At 37.1% G+C, this 26279-nt stretch overlaps 1 protein-coding gene across 1 annotated transcript in view; it reads right to left on the reverse strand.

The window, feature by feature from the left end:
- Positions 1-26279, reverse strand: part of CDH13 (cadherin 13) — a 477887-nt gene that overhangs the window by 260516 nt on the left and 191092 nt on the right. The window contains exon 4 of the mRNA XM_084270008.1: positions 17210-17326. Within this exon, the coding sequence (XP_084126134.1) occupies positions 17210-17326 (117 nt within the window). The remainder of the gene's footprint in view (positions 1-17209; positions 17327-26279) is intronic.

The raw sequence follows: 26279 nt of genomic DNA on the forward strand, positions 1-26279 counted from the left end.
AAGATGTAGTAAAAGCCTGAGTAATAGCCTTCTTTCTTAAAGATTACTTATGGTAACCCTTGGATGTTTTAACCATTAGAGATGGGCTCAGACTGTAAACAGTCTAGATATGAAATTTCCCTAAAGTTTAAGATGACTTTTATATGAGCTCTAGATTGAACCCAGTAATAGATCTCCACTATATTCTTCTTTAAAAATAAGTTTCTAAGCTACATAACAGGCATTGCTGTTATGTACATCGCTATTAAAAAAACAAATCAAAATAGTCAGCTTCAAACCCATTTTTCTTGGTCATTTATCTTTGTTTTTCATCTCATATACAACTGAGCTTTTTAATTTTCTGTGAAACCTAGTCCATCAATACATGAGCTTATACCTTTTCGTAACAAATATACCTTCAAAAAGCCAATATTTCATGACATATAAGACTGCAGGAAAAAAATATTCCCTATCATAATCCATTAATGAAACAATTACATTTTCAAGCTCCCATCTCCATTTATCAACAGTTAAGATTTTAGGATTTAAGAACCCCTATACTAACAAAGGACAGAAATTTTGTTACTGAAGTTGAGTGAAATTTACTTTTTCAAGAAACAAACTGGAGGGTAAATAAGCAAAAGGTCCTATAACAAAAGGCTTGATTTTCCCCAATCCTTGCCTGAAGCCAAGAAAAAATTGTCAGCAGCAGAAACAGATTGAATCTTTTCTGGGGTTTTTTTTTGGTTTAGTTTTTTTAAAAGCAACGGTATGTTTTATAACCTTGCTAGTTAGCATCAGCCTGTGAATGTATCCATTATCAATACACAAATCTTAATTACAGTTATTATACAACTTAAACATCACTTCTTTCCTAAAGAAACAAACAAAATATTTCTAGGCTTTCGCCTCCACTTGTGGCTTAATACAAATTTTTCCCTTACCTGTAGCAGCATTATGTTTTCTAACTCAGAAAAATTAGATGATTTTAAGTCACATAGGATTGCTTCCCATAACATTGTTCAATGTAAAAAAATACAATTTGAAGCTAATGGTATGATTTTATGAAAGCTTAAACTGTTTAATTTTTGCACATACAGTTTTGTGGATAATGGCTATGCATTCTGTATCTTGCAGAATGTAAATATAGCTATTAGTGTGGGAAAAAAAGATCTGCTTAACACTTTAACTGATATGGGGAGGGGGGGAATGGAAAGACATTCAAGAAACAAAAGGCTCCCCACTGAATAAACCAGAGTCCAAAAAAAGGGTGATATTTCTATCAAGTATTCTGAATGTTAGAAAGAAATACACTCTCTTGGGGCAATGAGGTCTTGCTTCTAGATTAGTTTAGGTGTCAGGGAACTTCTGCTGCATCCACCAGAATAAGCTAAAGCAATTTAAATCCATATTTAAAAAAAACCAAAATCACACCACCTATTTTAACCCCTTTAGTAGGGATAAATCTGACACAGCCTGGCTCTGCTACTCTATGAGACACATCAGTGTAACAGAAGAATCTACACTGAGCTGTGCTCTGGTAAGGTCTGGCACAACAGGACCTTGGAGACAGATACACACCAGGAGTTATACAGATACCAGAGCTGCCTCTCAGTGTCTCTCCTCTGATCTGCACATGTGGCTTTCAACTTCCCATCAGTCAGAAACATGAAGCTGATGTTAGTCTGGAAGATGGTCTCTCCTCTGAGACCCCTCTGGGGTTTTGGCAGTTCCCATAATTCACTGATATCAGGGTTTTATCTTCATATGCTTAATAAGTATGAAGGATTATATGCAATGATGGGATTAAAATAGAAATCCAACAGTAACATGGGTGTCCAGTGCCATTTTAAACTGTCAAAATCCAAATGTCTAACTAGGACCTGCTCCGCTTGTGCTGTGCAGAGAGAGGATTCCGCTGTATTGTGCCATAGCTGTAGGTAGCCACTACCTTGCTGTTATATGTTGTTCAAAACAGAGCCAATACCAAAACCTTGGATTTAAAGCCATAAGAAGGCACTGGTTAACTGCCAGTACAGAGAACCCATGCCTAAAAGGAAAATGGAATTTAATTTCACAGCTGTTACTAATTCGTATCAGTCATTTCCCACTCATACTGATTGACGTTAGGAAGTGATAATCTATACCACATATGGCCATATTGTACTTCAATTACATTGGTGTTAAATCCAAAATATGCCCAGTTTTCATGGGCTTTTCTTCAACTCCGTGTTAACAAATAGCACAACGTGTGTGTCGTCACCTTATGTAGGTTCAGGTTATTACTTTAGTTACATGATTTAGAAATAATGAAAGACTTAACCATGATTTCTTGTCTAACTGCTGTCTCCCTCTGTTTAACTGCAGGTATAGAATCACTAAAAAATCAAATAAGTGTGTCATTTATAATAGTGCACTTGATTTAACCTTACTGCATACCAACATAGTAACATTCATACTGCACTTCCAAGCAAAAAAGACTGAATGTATCTAGAAAATCAGTGAGTCTATATGAAAATAGAATCAAAATATTTGGTGAACCTCTTAATAATATGCTGACACATGCAGTGATGAAGGCACAACAGCGCACCCATCTTCAGAAGGAATTTGGTAATATAGTTAAAATATGTATTTTTCTCTTCTAATTTAAGAGAAATGCATATCCAAAACTGTAGGCAATAGTAATGAAGTAACATAAACCTTTAGATTAATGAAGCAAGTTAGCTTCCCCAGGATCAGACTTTGTTGTTTAATTTTTACTGAAAATTAAGGCTGCAGGCATATGACCATGATTCTCAAATAAAAATGAAATATTATTTAACGATATTAGTAACTACTTATTTTTTGGAAATTAGTCAACAACACATAATGGAGTCAGACAAATAATTTAACAAGGTCTACTAATTCTATTAATAATGAAAATCACCTTAATATACATGTTTCTGTGGCTACACTTACTGTGCCTAGAATACAGAAAAGTCTTAAAACCATCCCAGGATCACCAGCTCGCATGAAAAGCAGAGAGACTGTTTTGAAATTGATATTTATAAACAGCAGTCAAGTGTTTTCAAATAAGAATCATTCATTTCAATTTCAGGCACAGAAATAAACAGCCAAGAAATCAGATATCTCATCAATTAGGACTACTTTTCTAGATCTATCACTTTGGCCTATCTTAGAAATTTTCAGTTGACACCACAGTATATCAGCCTTTAACTAAATTTACAGAGCAATGCAGCAATTTGAGCTTCATGCTATGTTCAAAAATTTAAGCCTAGAAAACCCTCAAGTTTTATAGTTAAGTCCTGTTACAGCCACAGGTCTGAGGAACGATCTGTCAATTGATTGCAATATTGTCAACTTACAGTTTTGGTAATTTGCCCCAAAACAAAGGAGGCAGAAGCATTTTATAGCACAACACGTCTGTCTACCACAGGCTGGCAAGAACAGAGCCAACGTAAAATGGTATTTGGTGGATGTCAGACACATTCTGTACACTTGAATTCCTTTACCTATCACAGCACTGGATTTTACTGAAACACGGATATTACACTTTTCTCACTCATAAAACAGCATTTCCTTGTCTCTCACTTTCTCAAGTAACAGGAAATACATATAACTAGAAAATGAATACTAGGAATTTCGTTGTTAAATTTAGTCCTCCTGCAGTACTTCGTAGAGGAAGCAGAAGCCTTAAATCACCCAATTAAAAAGCCCAACTTCAAGTGATCCTAAACTCTGGGGACAACTGGCATGGTTAACAGTTGGACAATTTTACCTGAAAACAGCACATGTCAGCCCAGCATCCCAGGTGTGAACAGCAGTAAGGAGACAAATTAAGTTAGAGTAGCCCTTTGAAAATAGAGACACAGCACTTTTCTCCAAAAGACATCACACTAAAGACAAGGGACTTCTTTCTGAGCAGCTCTGGGAACTGCACAATATTCAGGAGCATCCAGAACTTCTCCAGAGGCTTTTGGGAGCCTGCTTAAGGGGTTGCAGACAATGCAAGACAGAGTGGCTCCTACTGACTACTGTATTTTTCTGCTTGTTGAAAAATCAGACATTATAATATTTCCTTTTACATTATACGAGAGTTAGAGGTGCCCAAATGCTCATAAAGTGTCAGAAGAAATAACTGTTTAACTCCACTAACTGGATTGCACACAGTTGTGATGAAGGAAGAGTCACATCTAAATTCCCCTGAAAACATGGGCCAAGCTTGGTAACTCAAATCTCACTACTTTCAGAAATAGCTTTTTATTTCTACCATTGCCTACATACTTTTGAAATGAGGAATGGCTCTATAAATAATAAAGCAATATTTGAATACAAGTAAATGAGTCAAATATTCCTCACCCTTTCTTTCTGCTTTCCAGATACATTTGCATGATATAAATCATATCTGAAAGGACAAAAGTTTAAACATGAGCTGGTTTGTGGGAATATAGAACTGCAAAGGAAGGATTTCTGCAGTTTCATCTTGGCAGAGAGCAGTAAAAACAGCATGGAATTCAGAGATTGAACAATGCACGGCAAATTACACAAGGATGGTTGTGGGTCAACCACAGGGTACACGTGCCCCCATATTCTATCTGTAACAATGACTGATACCATCATGTACCAGCTCAGAGCCCAAACTATCAGGCATAATAGCAAGAAGTATACCCTTTACTTTTGGCCTCTACATCTTGTAACAAGGCAACATGAATTCAAGTATGGTTTATTGATCAGAGTTATCTACACCTCTGACTCCTCCATAGATCTTAATAAATTTATAAGATATGACTTGCCTTCAAAAGAACAGTGTTGACTATTTACTTCATCCAAAAGTTTATCTACTTCAGTGACTGCTACAGCTTAGCTTTGACTGATTCACCTAGTGTGGGAGTGGGATTCAGTTGGCTGTCATTCCCAGGGCATTTTATGGCTTTCTGGTATCCTTCTTACAAAGCCTGTGACACCCAAATTTCACTGCAAGTGAAGCCAACGTTTGGAAGTAGTTAAATGCCACAGTTTGGTCTTTGCTAGTTTATAATATTAATGTCCAGGTTTGGTCTGCACCCGTTTCTTCTGACATTTCAGTTTGAGATGCTCCTTCAGACTCCTGTCCCCTTCCTCCATTGAAAGCTGCTGCAGTGTGACACAGCCTCCCTTGTAGGGAGCACACTAGATTGAAAAACAGTTGAAAACTTTTACTGGGAGTTTATAGTTTACTTTTCCATTTTGAGAGGACTTCCACTTTTTAAGGCAGGTTGGGGATTGTGAAGAACATTCTTACAGTCTTTCTGAACCGACAACCAAAGGAAAATTGTTTGTTAACTGTTTGCCATCTTTGGTTTGTCACAGATTTATGAAAACCAAAAATCTCCTAACATTAAATTCATGACTGCAACCAGTGGCAGATCCAACTACTAAATTATTTACAATAAGATAATTTCCCTAGCTCTCCAACTCAGTAATTTCTTACTTTCAGTGCTACTGCATAAGGGTCTACATGGTTCATTACACAAGCAACAGGGAGTCCCCTCCTTGACAGAATGATGTACAAAACCAGCAACCTAGCTGTGTTTGGTGTCTAGTCCTTGTTTTAAAAAGGCAATGAGAAAATTTCAGTCTATATCTAAAAACATAATTAACTCTGACAGTCTAATAAGAGTTTTAGACAATTGTTCTTTTGAATGCATGTGAAGAAAAAATTCATTTTTGCTTTTAGCTCTGCTGTAAGTAAATATAGTAGCAGAATGCACTGTACTAAGTGCTATAAGTTATATACACATGTACGTGTACATACACGTTATGATCAGTGAACATGTGCTTAATTTGTTCACAGAATTAAAAGCCTGTTCAGGTTGGGAAAGATTTCAACACAAAATGTGGACAAAGCCCATTTTCTTGTAAAAAAGAAGAACTGGAGGATACATTCAGCAACCAGAATGTTGAGAGCTCATAGCAGGTGCTTGTGAACTGCATCTTTTCATCTTAAGAGTTTGAAATCACCAGTCTTTTTGAATCTTAGGAATAAAAAAATACAACTTTTTACCACTTACAAAGTGTGTACTTCATTAGTCATCCCCTAAAGGAAACAACAAGCCTTGTTTTTAAGATTTCTCATTAGCAGGTAATTATGCTTTTTTTCCAAAGCATTATTGACTGTATCATGACTGTGTTCATTAAAAAAAAAAAAGAGCTAATTTAATAAAGAATAATTACTCTTAAGTTTCTCACAAGAAAATAAATTAATAAAATTCAGTAACGGTACTATATGACTTCTTAAAAAATATTCCAAATATAATAGATTCTATTGATTCAAATTAATTTTCCTGTTTCATTGACCCTTAGCAAATTCAGATTTGAAAGCCCAACAGCACAGTAATAATGGACGAATTTGATTTATTATGTTTTCCTATTTACACAGTTTCAGCCTGTTCATTAATTTTTATTGGTGATAAAATTCATATAGATTCTTATGTTTTTTCCCTACAAAAATAGCAAGTTCCCCATTGAAGACATTGCTCTTTGAATGTGCCGGGTGTAACCATGAGTCCAACCCTACAGTGAACAGCAGCTTCTTCAGTAACATTTAAGAGCTTGTCAATTAGAAAAGAGTCTGTTGAGGAAAGGCTGTTACGCTAAACATCTATTTCTGTAGACTGGTCTGATTCATTTTGAGCCTCTTGGCTAGTTTCAATAAAACATGACCAAAAAAATAAAGTAGACACAAATTTCCTAAAAGTTTCATGAAAAATATACCCATGTCAAGCAAAAAGAGCTACTGACACCTGCAGAGGCAGAAAGTAGGAAGAGTGTCCATTTTGCACATGTATGTCATTGCCCAGTCAGGCAGGCTGTAGCTCCAGGTTGTGCTTTCTTTTATCCCCATCTGAAATGCCAGAAAGTAGAAAATAACACCACTGGTGGTAAGGGCATGGTGGGATGATTTAGGGTCCTTGTGCTTGAGGTGTTAACACAAAAGTATGAGAACCCAGGCTTGTCGTAGGAAACAAATATTAGTTGGAAACCAGCCTTCATCACTTCTATTGCTCATGAAAATACTTGTAACATTTTAAATCATGTTTGAACATGAATCTCTGTTAAATTAAAATAGCACCTGAATTCAAATTGTAGCCACACTCAGCTACATCCACATTTCCTCATTTTAAATGCAATTCTAATAAGTAAAGAATATATTAAGAATCATGTTATTGGATTATAGGGTTCACTACTACTTTCAATTTTTGGACTTCATTGTTGTACAGATTTCTATTATCAAAATCTGTTCTCATCTCCAGAAAGCTCAATTGAAAATGTAAGCTTAATAGTTTTGTCCATACATTGTAGAAATCAAAAGAACTTCTGAAGCACTGCAAAAATACTTATGATCTCAAAAAAAAAGAGACAAATTCGAACCTTGAGGAAAATCCTACTTTCCAGTTGTACTTTAATAAGTTTCCCAATAAACACAGCGAAATAAATATAACCTGACATATATAATCAACTTGGTTTACATTTCCTTCAAGTGTCCTTTTCCCTCCTACATTCTCCCAAGATTGTTGCCCCGATGGAAAGTCCTCTCCCACTTTGATGAGAGAATTTGTTAGCTTAAATGTGTCATTGTACAATGGTATAGTAAAATGCTTTGGTATTTGCACAAACCAAATACCACTCCATGGAAGTATTGATGAGGACAAGCTTATAAAGACACCGTTATAATCTGAGCTTATACTGCAACTCAAGCTAAATAAAACTGCTGAAATAACGTGCTGGCAAAATTGTGCAAATATTTTAACTGTCATTTCAATTCTTAGATAGAATTTGTATAAATATTTATTCCATTTTATTCCCCTATTCTTCAGAAATATGAGACAGATACTAACATGGCAGAAAAATAAGATATGGAGGAACGACAACACAAGTGATGCTTGTTGACACAAAAGCAGATGAAACCAGAAGACTTTCCAATAGAAGCAGCATGTATCACAACAGGATCATATAGATTAAAATGGGAGGGAAAAGCACATAAAGTCAATAGCATCGACCCAGAAGACAGGACATGAAAGTATGGATATCTGTGTACAAGCCTGCACTCACTTATCGTTATGCATCTTGGAGTATGTATGTGGATATAAATGCAGGAGGATACAATTCCTGCATTTAACTACCAAAGAATGACTTCATAAACAGCCTCAGAAAATTTAAAGATTGTGATAGTCAAACCAAAACTCAACACTCTTACTAACTGAAATACAGAACACTAGAAAGTGGGTTAATCCAGAAGTACGGTTGTGTGAATTTTCCTTTGCCTTTGCTTAAGCCATGTTTTAGCAGCAGAAAGTGATTTTTCACTTTTTAAACTTTTTTTAAAGAAAGTATAGGGGTCAAACTAGAATGTTCTTTTCAAAAGATAAGCAAAAGAAAATTACAGATTTCTGTAATTGAAAAAAAATTAGTTCAACAATGGATCATTGATTACAACGAAATAATTCATATTTTCACACATTTGACCCTGAAAGAAAAATAGATCAATAGAGTAGAGCAACATTTACTTCAAAATGATGTATTATTAACTATGATAAAAGACTTCAGCTCATCTTTAAATAAGGTAAGGGAAAAAGATATCCTTATACACTTAAAGGTGCAAAAACACCCAAGTCATTTCAGATGATCTGTAAGGTCCCTTCCAACCTAGCATTCTATGATGGTACAAGAAAGCTGGAGAGGGACTCTACAAGGACATGGAGTGACATGACAAGGGGGAATGGCCTTCACTGAAGAGTTTCTGCTGTGAGAAGGAAGGAAATTACTTTTCTTCCCTGAGCCATGCACTCCACACCTTACAGATGTGCCATATAGTATATAATTTTTTCTTCTGGAAATATTCCGCCAACCACCTTTTCTAAAAACCACTTTAACAAGCCACAGCTAGTAATATCAAATTTGTTGCTAGTCCAGTCCACAAAATGCCTTTAATATGGAAGTACCATGTACCAAGGTTGACAGTATGACAGTATTCACTTTATAAATTGGCAGAGGTTATTTTTCTACCTAAAATGTCATTCATTTGGATATTGCTTTATATCACACTATATGTTTGCTAAAACTGGCCTTGCATAATAAGAAGCCAAAGGGATAATTTGGAATGAAACAGGGAAATTATTGTATGGAGAAGGTACCATATTGAGATAGTAAGCAGATCATATCCAAAGCAGTGTGAATCAATTCACAGATATCAAATATCTTAATTGATTTAAAGGAAGCTCTGTGATCATATTCTCTCTGTTGCCTTCCATATTCTGCATATCTCTCTGCTAGCAATATATTAACATAACAGACTGCTAAGTATTGCTGGATAGGTCTCTTGGATTTATCACCGTGCTTAAAACAAAGTGTTATTGTAAGTAGATTTGTAGGAAGAAATTATGCAAATTAAAGGTACCAAGTAAACAGAAATCCTGGATCCAAATATCCTGTTTTATCAATCTGAGATTATGGAATGAGGCACTACATTTTGTTATGGTTACAATTTGGCCCTGCTAAGAATGCAGGGATTAAAGTTTTGCTCAAAAATATGCATTCAGTATATCTTTTCCAAGCTGGACAGATTGAGTGGTTATTTCAAAGAACCAAATTAAACGAAGACAAAGGACAGATAAGGTGGATAACAAAAATCTTTCCATTAACCAGTTCAGGATAATGATAATCTAGGAAGATTGTAAAGATGAAACTTTACAAAATATCAGTATAGTCTCATGAAAACCACTGAGAACAGAGTTTGAGAATGGCAATTCATTAATTAATAAGAGGGACTTTCTGGCTGCTGCTGTCAACGGCACTCTCCAGTCAAAGTGTGGCTCAGTAAGACCAGGTATAGAATCACACCCTATGTGTGAGTCTTAAAACGCGAAACTGGGTGTTTATTTGGGCTTAGGAAGCTGGAACAGGGCCCATTGTTTGAGTTTATTTTTGCAAAGGTGACTACAACCATTTCAGAAATAACACATTATAGAGAGGCATCTAACATCAGCCAGCCTTAGATAAAATAGATGTTGCATTTAAAAATAATCCAAACATTTTCCTTAAACTTGAGTCCAAATTCAATTATTGTGAACAATGAAAAATTAGTTGTGAGGGGTTTGCTTCATCTGAGTTACTTTATGTAGGTAGTTTGCTGGCAGGGACAAACTTTGTTTCTCCTCTACCTTTGTCTACACCACAATTTAAGACACCAACTTCTGAGACCAAAGCTAAACAATGTGACAGTTAAAGTGCAGTATACTTTGCCGAACAGCTTCAGCACATAAAATCTCTTCTGTTTAGTGCTTTCCTTAAGGCAATTAGCATGATTTATTATGAGACAGGAAATTAGGTACTGGATATTTCAATATGTGGTAGAAAATTTAATTCTATCATTGCCATAGAACTGCTTTATCTCCAACAAACTTGTAACCATAGTAACTAGGCAGGAAAGTATTCCTCGAATGTTTTTAAATTCTTTTGTTCTTATTAACACCACCAACACTGAAAAATAATGGTAAATTCTTATTATTTCTCAGCTTTCCAAGGTATCTTCTACTCAAGCATGATGCTTTTGAAAGATCTTAAGTAAATAGAAGTATTTTAACAAGGCTTTCCATTAAAATTCTGTTAGCTTAAAGAGAACAAATGTATTCTGTTGGAATTGTTTATGTGACTATCAATATTTAAAAAAAAAAAAGTATGGAGACCTTTCAGAAAAAGAGATAAATTTGAAGTGCTGTTTTCACTTAATGGTTTGTTAGGACATCAAATACATATCCTTTAATGAAAATTAATATGCTGTAGTTTAATAATTCATGTACTTGCATCGAAAGCCCTTTAATTTAATGGAGTGCTGTTCATTTCATTACACTCATTGCTGAGGTAGGTTGGTATTTTTCCATGAAGGCCAGAAGTCGGCCATTCCTTCATGCAAACCATGAATTTGATCACATGTTAAACTGTGACATCTTCAACAGTCCATTCAGGTCCAACTCAGTTTCAAGAACACTAGAATAGCTGCAAACCTCTAGGTGTCTGTTCTTTCAGGATTAGGAGCAGCTGCATTATGCAACCGTGATCGCATATTTATCAAACTTTGTATTCCCTCCTCAGTACTTCTGTTTGAAATTAATTCCTCTTCTCTGGGGACTAGAAACTTTTCTTCTAATCTTCTGCCAAAATTTATATCCATTAGTTTTTACAACAGTGTATTCCTTTTGCTTAGATCATTACACTCACCCTGGATTTAGGGAGAACACTTACTGTGCAAATTGAGCTCATATATATTTCTGCCCAATCTTACTCTACTGGTACCATAACTTGTTTTGTCTCTAATCCAAACATTTTTTTCTTGCTGGATTAGAGCAAGCTTTGTTTATTAAAACCGTCCTTATTGCACAAGTTCTATTCATCAATAGCTTTTTTCTGTACATCTTTCCACCACTCTTGTTTATATATCCTCATCTGTGGATGGGTGTTTTTTCCTGCATAGGACAGAGATAATTCTGCATGCTTCATAGGAGTGTTCTCCTTAGATGCCACCAGACATTGATAGAAGAAACCAGAATTCCTTGTACCTGAGTAATTCCATCTACTCTCAAAAAAGGTCCTCACACCGCAGTGTTTCCCAGGAGCCAAACATTCCGACATCTCCCTGATGGCACCACTTTTTCAGCTGTAACTGAAATATTCTTGCCTTCTGGACAAGTCAGAATTCTTGCTGATGACCAGTTTCCCTTTTCTAACCATGGAACAGCCTGATGATTACATCTATGTGGTGATGATTTGAAAACAACCAAAGAGATATTAAAAAATAACTTTTAAATGGCCACTGAGGCTACAGCTCTCAGAGTCACCACAGTTCCACAGTAAGAAATACAGTTTCTTGCCTCTGCATCGTTTTAGTAACGGACACAAACCTTCAGACCAAGAACCGAGATTCAAAACTTTATCAACTAAGACGTTGGTAACGAATCACACAAATTTCTCTCTTGGTATTGGAAAGGCTTTTAGGTATAGTTCCACTGTTATGCTCATCATTCTATTCTCTCTCAGCACACACCATTATCTTCCAGACTTTGACACTGACCCTAGTTAGGTCCTTTCCCCCCTTCTCCTTGTCTCTTTTACTCACTTTCTCCACCCCTTCATTTTCTACCTAATTTCAGTAGAACAAATATATTTCTTAATTCAGCTTTATTTTACTGTTGTTGTTCTTTTGTCTTACACATATCCTCCTATAATCTACAATCCTTCACTCTAGGTTGTCTTCAAAGGTTAGAGGAACAAAATCATCTCTACTGACACTTCTGTCACCTTCTTTTCAAACTTTTACTTGAAGTTTGACTTTTTTTCCCAGCTGCATCTTTAGTACTTACCACTTCTCTTCTGTGAAGCATATAATTTATCATATATAAATAGCCTCTATCAGATAGCCACTCAAAAATAATAAGCTTCCAGCAGCTTTTCCATCCAGTTATCTTCAGTTTCCTCCCCTTTTCAGTGTTTTTCTATTGCTGTAGTTACAAAGTGCTTTTTCTCTTTTCCTTAAATTCACAACTCAGAGGTGGAACAAACCCACCTCCTCCCAGATCTTAAAGATTTCTATCCTGTTTGGTAGTCTGCACTGCTTTCTCTTTTGAGTTTTTGTTTAGGTCAGTCCTGACATCCAATTGTCCTTTGGCAGCTAACTGTCCATCAGCCCAGATCAAAGGCAGGGAGTATGTACATATATATATACACACACAATCTGATGCAAAATATCTGAACAACCACCACCTCCTTCTAAAAGGAAAAAACAGTCAAGTAACAAAGAAAAAAACCCCTCTTATGGGCAAAAAATAAGGTTTTGATTTTTTCCTTCAGCACTGGTTTCCTACAAAGTTTCCTGTGCACCTCTCTATTTTCTGGCCTTCACTGGCAATAGAAGACCTAATTTTTACCAGGTCATTCATGGCTTCCAGATGTCACTCATTCTTCTGAAGGACAATTTTGTTAAATTAAAGAATAGAATCATAGAATCATCTCATCACTCAATAAAATTCAGAGCAAATCCTTTCAGCCTATATTAAATTCTCTCACTTTACAGATGTCCTTCTCCCCTAATGCCTGGAAGAAGAGCTGGAACTTGTTGACCATTTCCTCAATTACCTTCCTGCACTTAAAGCTCTGTATAGAGAGATTAAACTTCAAGTAGCACCATATCATGCAGTTCATCACAACAGTCTGGAGATTGATAGATTAATAGAACCACCACTTTTACGTCAGTCTTAGAAAACATTTCCATAGTGTAGTGAGGAATAACCTATCACCATAATTATGAGATAATCCTGCATCCCACTGTTTTGTACTTCATTTCACTTGATGTGGACAAATAAACTGTAAAAGTAACATATGGGGAGAGACTAAAAATTGAATATTGTATCCCTGTGCTATATCAGCGAGAGCTAAACAAAACACATCAACAGCAAACAACAGTTGTAGCCTGGGCCATCTGGTCACAAAGGCCTGTATTAACAAGACTGTATTAAAGTATTTTAATCTTACTATTTTCCCTCAGGAATGAAGGATAACATGCAAAAGCTTAATTCTGCTAGAAGGTGAGATTCCTCTACCTCCAAGCACAGCACATCTACGATAGTTATTTAATTAAAAATACCTTAATGAAGGGCGTGCAAATGGCAAAGCAATCATCTCATTCCTAAGTGGGTATGTTGGAAAGCCAGTAACAGCACAGAGTACAGCCTCTACATATGTATTTCATTTTTAAGGTAAATACTATAAATACGAACTTGAATTTTTCAAACAATCCTTTTTTTTTGTCCCCCTCAACTTCCCAGTATGGTACCTCCTTCTTGATTTGCATTACCAAACCTTTTATATATGAAGTCCTCTAAAATTTCCATTTAAAAATTTATGCTATTGTTTCCTGATTGTGAAATAAAATACAATTAATTATTCTCTTCCCGCTCTCCTATTTTTGCACATCTGTCCTGCTCCAAACTAAGTACAAATAAGCAACTCAACTGTTGGTGGCTGCTGCCATCACATCCAACCAATCTCCTGCATTTCCAGGCATGGCTTGGAAAGCTAGAGGGTCAGGACAGATGAATGAGCTACACTGGTAATTTGCTAAAGCAGATGGAAGACAGGGAGAATAACCACTCAGAGTACGACTGCAAACATTACTTTTATGTGGACATCCAAACTGGACCACATGATTGTAACAAACAGAATTAGTTATATCTGAAATTATCACTATCCTCTATTTAGTCAGGAGAGCTTCATGTGCCTGATGGGCAGAAAATATAGTAACAAAGTTGAAAGCCAAACAAAAAGTGGAATTACTTTTCACATAGAAAAATGTGTGGTTATTATATGCACACAAAGATAGTATTATGTTGGAATTCCTTGTTCCTAAATGTTATCACTCCACTTACCACTACATCTGAATAAAAGATAAATGGCCCTAATGAGTAATCTCACAAAGATCTGACCGGGAGTGCTCACTATAGAGGAGCTCAGAAGGACACTGCCTACAGTGTTGGGCAGACAAGATGAGTCCTTGTGAGCCCCTGTGTTATGAGGCAATCTATGTTGTTCCCATCACAGCAAACCTGGAGGAGTCCTCAGACCTGACTGCTGGCAATTACATGGGAAAATTTAATCCAGACTTTGCTTTCCTTTCTTCTTTCTTGATTTTCAAGTTTTGTTTTAGCATGCAGATTCTCCATTCTCCATGTTTTCTCTCTTCCCCAAAATGCTATAGAAACCACAGCTACAATACACATCTGTGATGTCCCTTCACAGTGATTACAACAGACCACAGATAAAGTTTAAATTCAAGAGAAATTCATACATACTGGCAGCTGTAATTCTTCAGTCCATGGAGTTCCCTGCTTAGGCTTCTTAAAATAAGCCCCCAAAAATGTGGAAAAGAAAATAAATGTGTTTCTCATGCCTCACAGAAGTGGGCAGCTAAATGAATTTTTGCAAATTCATGAAGCTACTTACAGCTCACAATAAACACCAGAAGTTAAATGAGACAGATGATCAACTTTTTCTGTAGTTTGAGCAGCATCTGAAGCAAGTACATGAATTGGGTATCTAAGGCTCTCTAGATTAGTGCAGATTATTCTATTTCTGAAGACTTCATGGCCTATTTTATGAAGATCTGAGGCATGTTAAAAATACCTAAAATCATTGCTTTTGTTTTCAGCATGAACTTTGATTGAATTTATTTAGGGAACAAAAGACACTCTTCCCTACCACCAGCATGTCCAAGGCTCCAAACCTTTTTCTTTATGCTTTGTTAAGCATTCACTTGCAAATCACTGCAGCTGACCTAGAATATTTCATTCCATTATTTTAAATATCTCCGAATTTTTTTTGTCTCACTTGACAAATATACATTCTATGTTGCTTCTTGCAATAGACTAGAGCCAAAATACTCATGTCTAGATACCCAAATTAGAAATATTCTGGGGAAAAAAATATATTCAAAGACTTTTAAAACTGATGACAGCTCAAAGTATTTCAAGGTGTTGATTGTTTGCTGTTCCCATAATTTAAACAGTAGTTGAAGAAAGGTATCTTAGGGTTTTTGAAAAACAGACTGCCAGATGCTTTTGTACTTCTGTGTTTATACATCATCTTATACACTTGTGATCCCTGACTTGCATTTCAGGAACGATAAACAAATCAAGATGACAAGATGCTATGAAAACATTCAAGTACAAATCGGACCTGATTTATCTCATTCTGGGTAAGGAACTCTAGTTACCAGGACTAACATCCTAAACTCCCAATAAAAAAACTTAATGAAGGCACTTCTGGTGAGAAACTCAGGCCAACTCAGAATTAAAAGTTCAGTGTACACAAGCAGGAGGGGTAAAAAGGGATAGGGAGAAATAATCATTAACAAAAAAAAAGGGCTATAGATCTGTGTGTAAGTAACCTTCCCAGTTCTCTCATTGCTTTAAAATTGCTCAACAGAAACCTTAAAAATTTACTATTTACTACTAACATATTAACCAACGATATTTAGTTATAGATCATTAATTTTCAAATACTGAAATGTGAAAGTTCAGAAGTGGCTTGAGAAAGTTTAGGTCACATTAAAAAGTACTTCAGAAAGGAAAAAAAGTCTGATGGAAATGTACGAGATCAGTATAAATTACTGATGAGGCAAGGGAAGAAAATTAAATTTTCATAGATTATTCTTTGGTTTTAATGATCGGAAAACAACCTTTCCTAATTATTGAAGTAACTGATTAGGTGCCAGCTGGCTAAATTGCACATCGATCGTAGAGTGAAATTCTGCCCTCGAGCTGTACATTGAGCTCTAGTGATCACATTGGTGGGAATTAGGAATAGACTCCAACCGTACAGGCCATCGTGCCATTGACATATCTTAAGTCAGAGCAAGGCATAGGAATCTCTGGTTCAAAACTGCCAACAGGCAAAAAGTATTCATGTAATTACACCTTCTGTTGCCAAAATGGTCATCGGCACAACTTTGGGTATTTTAGTTTTAATGATTTTGCATATGCAAGCTGTAAATCTGAAGTTCTGGAATCACAGAGTTGTAGGGGTTAGAAGGGAGCTCAAGAGACCGAGCCCAACTCCCTGCCAAAGCAGGTTCCTTAGGACAGAAAAAAGTGGCTCTTTGAATTCTCATCTGTCTGGTTGCCTGCAGACACAAGAAACCCTTCCCACCTTGTCAGTGCTCTGCAAACAAACGCCTAAAACTGAGAACACCTGCAAAGACTTATTTTGCCATTGGACATTAGAAACTAACCAAGGAATGACCAAAAAAGCATTTTTACATGTAATTCCATCCAAATTCCTTCCAGGTCTTGAGAATAGCAACTAAATAATCCACACTATGCAAGAAAATATTCTTCATACCATTCCTGGCCTAGACACCAGCCCCAGTCTAGCACACAGATACACAGCTTGGTAGTAACCTCTATTAAAGAGAGCAGCTCCACGAAAAACACGTGTTTGATTAATGCTTTTTACCAGAATGTATGTTGTTTAAGTTTGCCATGGATCCATGAATACAAATCTGTCTACTCAATATAAACAGAAAAACAATCATCTTCTTGCTTCAGTTTTGTGTTTCTTAATGTTTTCTGCAATTAATTTTTTTTTTAGGAGAAACAGATCAATTACTTAATATCAAAATTTGATCCACTTTTTGTTGACTTACCTTGCCAACAGATCTGGGGAATGGTGGTCTTTGATTTTCAGGAATTAATATTGGAGTTGCCAAAATAGCCCTTTTTTGTCTTGGAATTCCAAGGTTGCCTTCTATCTTAAAGATTTCCTAAAAAAAAAAAACCAACAAAAAAGACCAATTAGAGAGATTTCAAAATAACACTCGAGTTATATTCCCTGCACATTTAGACAAAATTAACATGAACTACCAGTTTCTAGGTTTTCTAGTATATGTTTTTCATATTTTCCAGCACTTACTACAGTGACAGAAGACAGGCCATATTCATTTTGTATTCCTGTAGACTAGTTTTAAACCTAAGCAAGTGTGTCTACCATCCTCACCTGACAACTGCTCAAATCACACACCTTAAACAAGGTCTGGCTTACTTCAAATACTTACATGAGACCTGTAAAATGCCAGCCTTTAAACGTCTTACAAAATTTTCACATCTCAAGTCACATCTATACTTGGTCACTTCTTAATCAAACAGGACTTAAAGGTGAATTTGCTGAAACTGCAGCTAGTTAACAAACTGTCAATGAATACCAAAAGCTTGTAAATTAAAATAAAGAGAGACACCAAAACCCAGGTGTAACTTAGAACATCAGGTAGTAGAGGGATTTCAGAAAGAACAACAGTAGAAGTGGTTTACACACAAGTTTTTCTTTTCCTGCTGCATTTTCTGGAGTATTTAGTTCTAGCAGAGCTTTGGGCAACTCAGCACTTTATGAGCTAACAGCAAACTCTTCACAGTAACCTCTGGCCTCCAGAAACCTCTGTCCGTCTCGCCTTTGCCTGCCCTCCCCTTCTGCTCTCTGATCCGCTCCATGCTCTCTCTGCATGAGCTGCAGTTTCCCAGAGACCACCCTCTCCTTTCACTTCCTCCAAGAGTCTCTGCAACTATCCTCTCCAAGCACACTTACTACCAAGGTCAAAAACAGCCTCTCTCCATGTTCCAAAGCTCTCCTCTTGACCCAGACACAACACTCTCCTCCTCCCCCCCCCCCCCTTTCTTCTTTTTTCCTAAAATAAAAACAAAAAGCCTCACAAGAAAAACAACCAAACCAACAAAAATCACACATAGATAAATTTGTACTGTGTTGGGAACTGTGAAACTGAAAAACATTTAGATCACTACTAATCATTCAGGTTGTCATAAAAGCTTTACAAAATAAATCACTGATTAAATGTCTTATTCCAATAAGGTAGTTAAAATCCTATGTATTACACTTTTGTCTGCTGTCTTAATGAAGAAAGTCCAGAAAAGTCTGTTTCTCAGTTCTGGAATCCATATTGCTGTTTTATTAGCTGCTATCTTATTTCCCAAGGAGACGATCAGGACATCCATCAGTCAACTACTCCACATGTTGCTCCTACTGCTATTTGTATAGCCGCCTCCTATCTAATGCATCCAGTTACCAAACACTGCTCTACCTCTCCTAGCTTTAGTATCACTTCTCATATTTGACAAGAAACAGCAGCAAAGGAAACTCAACCTTTAACAGTTGGCTTTAGACATGATAAAGTCAAAGAGTGGTGGGAACCATGCAGAGAATCTCTTCTCAGAATTTTGCCAGTTTTCATAACTATTTGAGGCTCGCCCTGGTACCGAGTTCCCATCTCTCCCAAAGGGTTTGCCACTTCGCTCTAATCTTTCAGTCTGCAGGCCACTTGGGTCCCTATTTTTGTCTTTCAATTCCTTTCCCAAAAGAATAAAAATTCATGAGAATGTTCAAGATAAAAAACACATAAAGTGTCAAAAAAAAAAGAGGAAAGAGGTGAATTCTGTCCAAAGGCAAACGCACAGAGCAGTAGGCTTTCAAAATCACTCACCCTGTAAACACAGAGGAGCTTGGCCAGCACGTCTGTGACGTTACTAAGGAGAGTAGAAATGACTACCAGTGTGTTTCAAAAGAATTATAAGGTCCTTAGCTCAGCAGCAGCAGTGCTCGACTGATCAGTGTTCACCCCTGCTAACTCCAACCTTCACACTTGCCCTTCAGATCATAGAAGCATAAGGAAGAATTCCCAGCTGCCTGCTCCTTGCAAATGAGGAAAGCATTTATTCAGATTTACATCTCTTTTTATCATAGAATGGTCATGCAGTCCAACCCCTCCCCTGCAATGAGCAGGGGCAAATTCAACTACATCAGGTTGCACGGAACCCCGTGTCATACATCTTTCTATGGTAGTTTGAGGAGTAAAAGGAATTTTCCAACTGTTTGATTGACCCATAAGGAATTAATTCATCACTTTCTCATGGCAGGTTGTCCTTACACTTTCCCAGAAGGTCCACAAATGGAAGTAAAAAACAAATTATATTCAATGAATCAACACTACAGTCATTAATACAAAGAAAACCACATTCTAAAGGAAAGCAGAAGAGTGCTAAGATTTAAGGCCTTCAAGTCCAGATTTCCAAGTGAGAATTTCAGACAAAAAAGGAAAAAAAAAGACTATTGTTTGTTTGTTATTAAACACAATTAATCTGTTCATAGAGAATAAAGCTTCAGCAGATAAGGCACTTCTCTGAGTATGTTTTACACTGTTTATTCTTCAAATCTCACTGCTGCTTTTTAAATACTGATTTCTTCATGATGATTTCTCTCTTTCTCATCAACCCCTGGTGTCTAACAGCAACATGACTGATTAAATGAGTAGCCAAAAGCATCACTATGGAATACAGGTAAATAGAAGGGAAGAAAAGGTCAAGAGTACTTCTACATGTTTAATAATTCAGTGCTGTTTGTGGTTATCATAATGATTTCCCCATTTGTAAAGAACAGGAAAAAAGAAGTAACGTTTTGCTTAATACCAAGCAGCTGCAACTGATGGTTTGATCCTTAACCAGTACATAAAGCAGAAGCCAAACAATCTGAAATTACATGTGTAGTTTGGATCTAATTCAACAGTCAAAACATTGAAGAGATTCACACTCATGGGTGGATATATTGCATATATATTTACTTTTACTGAATTCACCTATTTGATTTCCTGACGAGGTAACTCACAAGGGGTATTAAATTACTCCAGATCAAGCTGGAAGTTTCACATTTCTTGCAATACCAGACAGGCATTATAACTGGAGTCTCTCCCCATGACAAAAGTAAAACCTGTGAAGGAGCTTTCCGTCATCTTGGCTGAAACCAGCTGACTATAGTACCTACCACACCTCTGTGGCAGCCATGACTCCAGCCAAGTATTTATAGGCCAGGAATCTGGGGCTGACAGTCTGCAGAGCCAAGAATGCCGTCCCAGATGGGTGATGCTCAACCAGAGCTCTAATGGCTATGATTACCACCTCCTTTTCCCATGCCTGCTGCTTTGTACAACCATCAGAAACCTTGGGCATGTGTCCAGAAGCATCCACGAGCAAAACAAATATGTCTTCTTAAGAAGAGTGCACCAAAAATCTTTTTCAAAATTTAAAAATGATTTCCTGATGAAATTTTGTTTAAAACCAAAACAGTAGGGGAGAAAGACTACCAGGTTCTTTGTTTTTTATGATTTAACTGCAAAATCACATCTGTGACCACCATCTTTCAACTACTATTTTCATACCAAGTGGATTAACGGAATCCTACTATAATTTCACTGCCCACCATTTCATAACCAGCTTTCACACCTTATTTTTTACTTCATTAAATTCTCTTTCTAGACATGGAATCAATACAGCAATAATTCAGCACCAAATATGTTGATTCACTGGCAACAGAGCTTGATTCCCTGTTCACGTTAAGCAAGCAACAAACACAGCCTCCTCATTTTTCCAGCACTTCAGTTGAATACTGAAAAATGCCAGCTTGCCCAAACTATGATGCCATGCAAGCTGCAATTTCACTGGATCCCTTGGGAACTCTCCACTGTTTTTCTTTCATCTTACCAGGGTTCTTGGGGACGCTGCAGTAGTTGAATGTTCGAATAAATGGCTTAATCACTATCCAGTAGCAGGCACCATTACTCTTGGCAAAAAAAGATTCATTAGAACTTGTCATGGGAGTAAGGTGTCTGAGTACTGGTATCAATTTGTCACAGCAAGGGTTGAAAACACCACTGGAGCAGCAACCTGTAATCATCTATGGTAATCAGAAAAGTGGTCGAGTTTTTTGCTACTTACGAGTTTAGATACACTAAGCTCAAAGATATAAAATGGAATCAGTCGCAAATAAAAAAAAATTAAAAGATGCTTGTTACAAGCAAAAATCCTCTGAAATAGCAAATAGGGTGTGGTATTCAGTGGTACATCAATCTTCGTACAAATAAACATCACTACATGAGACTGAAAAACTGAAACTATGTCTAGAACAAATGTTAATGACTTCTAAGTCACCTGCCGAAAGACAAAAATATTTTCTCATGTTGTTAATAATATGAAAAACTAAGAAATGTGCTGAACATTGCCTGCAAGTTGAAGAATTGCTATTTCTACAAATAATTAATTCAATGAATAAAGTTAAGAAGTGCAAAGGTCCATGGCATAGACACAAACACCTGCTCAAAGCTAATCTGTCCTCAATGCCTGTAAATGTCACCCTAAACATCACATTTTACACTTCAGAACAAATCCAGCTAAAATCTAGTGTGCTAAGGGGAATCAGGTATGTCAGGGCACATAGGCTTCCAGGCTCGTGAAGCATAGTCAGATGGAACATTTGGGTAATGCAAATTGCTGGTGGAGCTTGATTTAATTACGCTGGGTGTTTCTACCAGTATAATTAATACGTAAAGAGAGAGGCAGATCCATGCACTGCCTAACCGATACACCCATTAGCTTCATACACACTTGGTAATCACAGAGTATGGCTTTGCTAGTGAGCCGTTCAGCCAGCTGCGTGTCTGGATTTTGGCTGCTATAGAGTTAATTTTCTTCCAAGCAGCTGGTCAGTGCCCTGTTCTGGATTTAGGATGAGAACAATATTGGCAACACACTGATGTTTTGAGTTGTTTCCAAGCAGGCAAGGGCATTTCAGCTCCTCATACTGCCCTGTCAACAAGAAGGTGGGGAGCACCAAATAAGTTAGGAGGGGACACGGCCAGGACAGCTGACCCCAACCAGCCAAAGGCTTATTCCAAACCACATGACGTCATGCTTAGCCTATAACTTGGGAGTGGCTGGGAGGCAGGGCAGCTCAGGAACTAGCTGAGCATCAGCTTCAGGTAGTGAGAAATTGTGCAGTTCATGACTTGTTTTGCATCTTATAATTATTATTCAACTTCCTTTTCTGTCCTAATAAACTGTCTTTATCTCAAATCCTAAGTTTTTCTCCTTTTTCCTTCTCAATTTTCTCCTTGACCAACTGAGGGCCTCAGTGAACATTTGTTTCTGGTGCTGACCAGGAAAAACTGCAACACTGCAATATGTATTTTTATAGGATGGAGGTGGTTCTTAACTCTGGAGAAGCCAAGACCATTAGGAAAAATTTTATTCTTGTTCAAATCATTTGGTCATGTGTTAGTCGTAACTATTTTAATACTAATTTATTCTAAAGTATTTTTGTAATGCATGTGTGACAATACGTCAACTAACCTGGAGACAAAACTGAACTTGTGCTTTGTGAAACGATACATTCCATTACTGCCCTGAACCTCTGCAGTATCTTTTGTGATGCAAAAGTCCTGTTTCTATTCAAGTTGAAGTTTCATTTATCTTCACACCTGCCTTATTATGTGTCAAGGAAAAGTTTTTTCTAAGACGATAATGGACTAAATGCCATTAACTTTCCTTTTGTACACATTAAACATGTGAGTTACCTGTTCTGAGAAAAACACAGAAATGTCAACCAAGTGCCTTCTCTTTATTTAAAATAACATTTCAGACTTTCCTTGTCATTATTTAGTGAGTGTTATTTTCGTTTTGAACCATATGTGAATCACCCCCCTCTTTCAGGAAATCTCGTATCGGTTCCACACTGCTCATTAAATATAATGAGGTGTCCCCTCACACGCAAACAGCCAAATATGCTCTGACTGATTGCATCTGTCAGACAGCATTGCAAGCATGGGCTTAAGGAAAAAGACAACTGCTGACCTTATGCCACTGTCTTCACCAGGATACACTAACAACACGCTACTTATCACCATTAAAAACACCCTTCTTTCCATCTCTGCTGTGCTTACACTGGTTGCAAAGCAAACAAAACCAGACCACTTTTACAGCATGCTGGGAAAAAATAAATCATAATTGTTAAAGATGTCCCAAACCCCTCAGCACCTTCAGTAAATGGGCCATAAGTAAGAAAAACACCTGATGATGGAATCACAAAGGCATACAAGCTTTAAGAAAAGCACCCTGCAATAAAAGTTTACCTTGAAAACAGGGGGGAGTGTGTTTTGTTTTTCTTTTGTCTCTCAATGAAAGCATCTCCCATCGGGTTAGATACCAAACTGCTATTGAAAACAGTACAAGGCACATAGCAGAGTTCTGAAGCAATTAAAACCTTTCACAAATCTGATTCCTTTTGACACTTAACAAAGCCATGTGGAAAATTCATTGCACAGCATGGACACAAAGTCTTAAATTCTTACTCTTAACATTCCTACTGAGCCCACTGAGTGGAGACCTTTCTTCGCTTATACTGCAGGAATTCAAAGTGTAAGAGCTTGCCCTTAACCCCCAGCAAGTTACATACATGTCAAAAACACCCTGATTTCCATAGTGAGAAGGAGAAATAATATAACACACATATCTCATTTCTAAGGCATGATAATAAATTGAGGATGAACCCTTTTGCTGGGACAGTAACACATATAAAGCTATAAACTCTGTGGATCACAAGCGAGCAACTGCAAATTTGGAATTAAACAAGCAGCCATGAAGGAATTGCTCCATGTTTCACTTCTGGACTATAATGACAATTTCTAATAAATGAAATGTATTTCTTATGTAAAATAAATCCTGTTCACAGCAGAAGTTGTCCTACCTTGGAAAAACATCTTTCTATGCCTTGCTGCGGGGCAGTCAGCTATAAATATACAGAAGAAAACTGAGACATTTTATATCCATGTTCTGGATTGCTCCAGTGCTATGGAATCCCTGCATTATAACCATGCTGCACAAAAGCAATTTCATGATACCCCTAAAGCAATAATATTGTATGTTAGAAACATGTATACTGTTTAATAGATCTAGTGGCTGCAGTCCCAGTCCTATGTCTGAATGGATACATAAAGCACATTTCTTATCCCAACCAAGTGTCTAAGCTATGATTACATGGGGAAAGGAGGGGGGCTGAGCAAGTCAGCATTCAGCCTTTCCTTAAGATTTCACAAAATCCAGAAAAAAATTCACAGTGCAGACACTGACCATGTGTCCCACAACCCTACCCTACCCTGCACATTCTAGCAACCTGAGCAGTCCATGTGCAGTAGTTGGGCACACCCCAATCAATCTTCTTTGCACATCATAGGTTACATATTAGAGACCTGAACATGGGTATTGCAAAAAAATTGCCAGTTACCTCATGCTGAAAACCAAGATCCCTTTCATTAAGGGTCTGGAAAATCTGTTTCTTGTAGCAGTAATCAAGGACAGCTTAAATGGGATGGAGTTTCACTACTTCTCTTTCCATTGCTACTGGTGCACCTTTGCACAGAACACAATGTTGCAGCCACATATACATGCACCACCCCCTCCCCATGAGATCAGAGCTGTATTGACTCCTAGCAAAACCAGTATGTTACATAATACTGCAAAGCAGGAATGCATTATGTTGAGATCACAGATCTGCACCACAAAAAAGCCTGGATACATTTTATTAGACCTGACTATGCATGCACAGTGCTCCACTGAGCTGGCATCCTCATGTTTTCCTATGCAGCAGCTGCCAGACTGACAAATGGAGCAGTAGTCTGTGATGAAGACAAAATGCCCACTTAGATCTAGGCTACAGCAAAACTCCTCATTCACCAAGCTAGATTTGAAATTTGTTTGAAAGAGCTGAAATGTTAGTACATTAATCCACTTCACTGCTTTGTCCAGCTACTCAGAACAAATTAATTAACAGGCATTAACTGAGTCCAAAGAGCTGGAATCATAGTGTATTAATCCACTCCACAACTTGGGCTGTATTTTTACTCTTCAATACAAACAAATTAACTAACAGCGACTGTCTGATACCAGAAGCTTAATTCTATTCCGTGATACAAATATAGGGACAGTGTCTTTTGGGCAGCTTATTACTACCTGAGCGGTACTGGACTTTGCATTTGTCAAAGATCAAAATACAAGACCTGAACGTGCTCTGTGTTATTTGTTCCCACCACACTGACCCAATTAGATTCACAGGACAACAACCTCATATAGGTCTAAAGCCTGTGTCAGTCTGGACAGTCTCAGAGGCCCACACTGTAGTACCAAGGAAGAATAAGCTGATAGAGTTCTGACTTAGATGAGAGATATCTGAAAATTTCCATTCAATAAAACAACTTTTTAGAAAATATGACTACCAATACACTTTAAAAAGTAAACCCCAGTCATTCACTCAGATTTTTCTTCTAGATCCAACTTCTGTAGAACTTGTCAAATATGCTAGTGAGAAATAGCAGCAGTTTCAGTTTTGTCCTATTTGGGGGTAGGAAATCAAAGCTCAGCTTTTTTGCAGAACATTTGCAACAGAAATGTAAAGCATGAAAGATGAAGACGCAGACATAGCCATGGAGATCTCAATGGATTCTCACATTTCTTTTAATCACATACTGGCAATTAAGTCTAATTCAGGAAATTCAAAGCATGTACCTGTCGGGAATCGGGAGCAAATTAATTGCTATACTGGAACAGATCGATGATTCATAACATGCAACAATATTCATTGTCACATACTTCAGGAAAAAGCCTAAAGTGGCAGGAGTTATAGTATACAATGGTTTGAACAGTTGTTTTATTTTCAGGATTATACCTGTTGAAGCTAAAGCCATACATGAAATGTGACACTGATAGTTCAACACTGTATATGATTAAAATCCCTATGTTCAGATCTGAGCATTTTGCCCTAACAACCTGCAGCCAGAGCAGCATGGAAATATTTATATTCCCTACTTCACACCTGCTGACTTTTAACTGAGT

The sequence above is a fragment of the Gallinula chloropus genome (assembly GCF_964237585.1).
Source record: "Gallinula chloropus genome assembly, chromosome: 13".
Lineage (NCBI taxonomy): Eukaryota > Metazoa > Chordata > Aves > Gruiformes > Rallidae > Gallinula > Gallinula chloropus.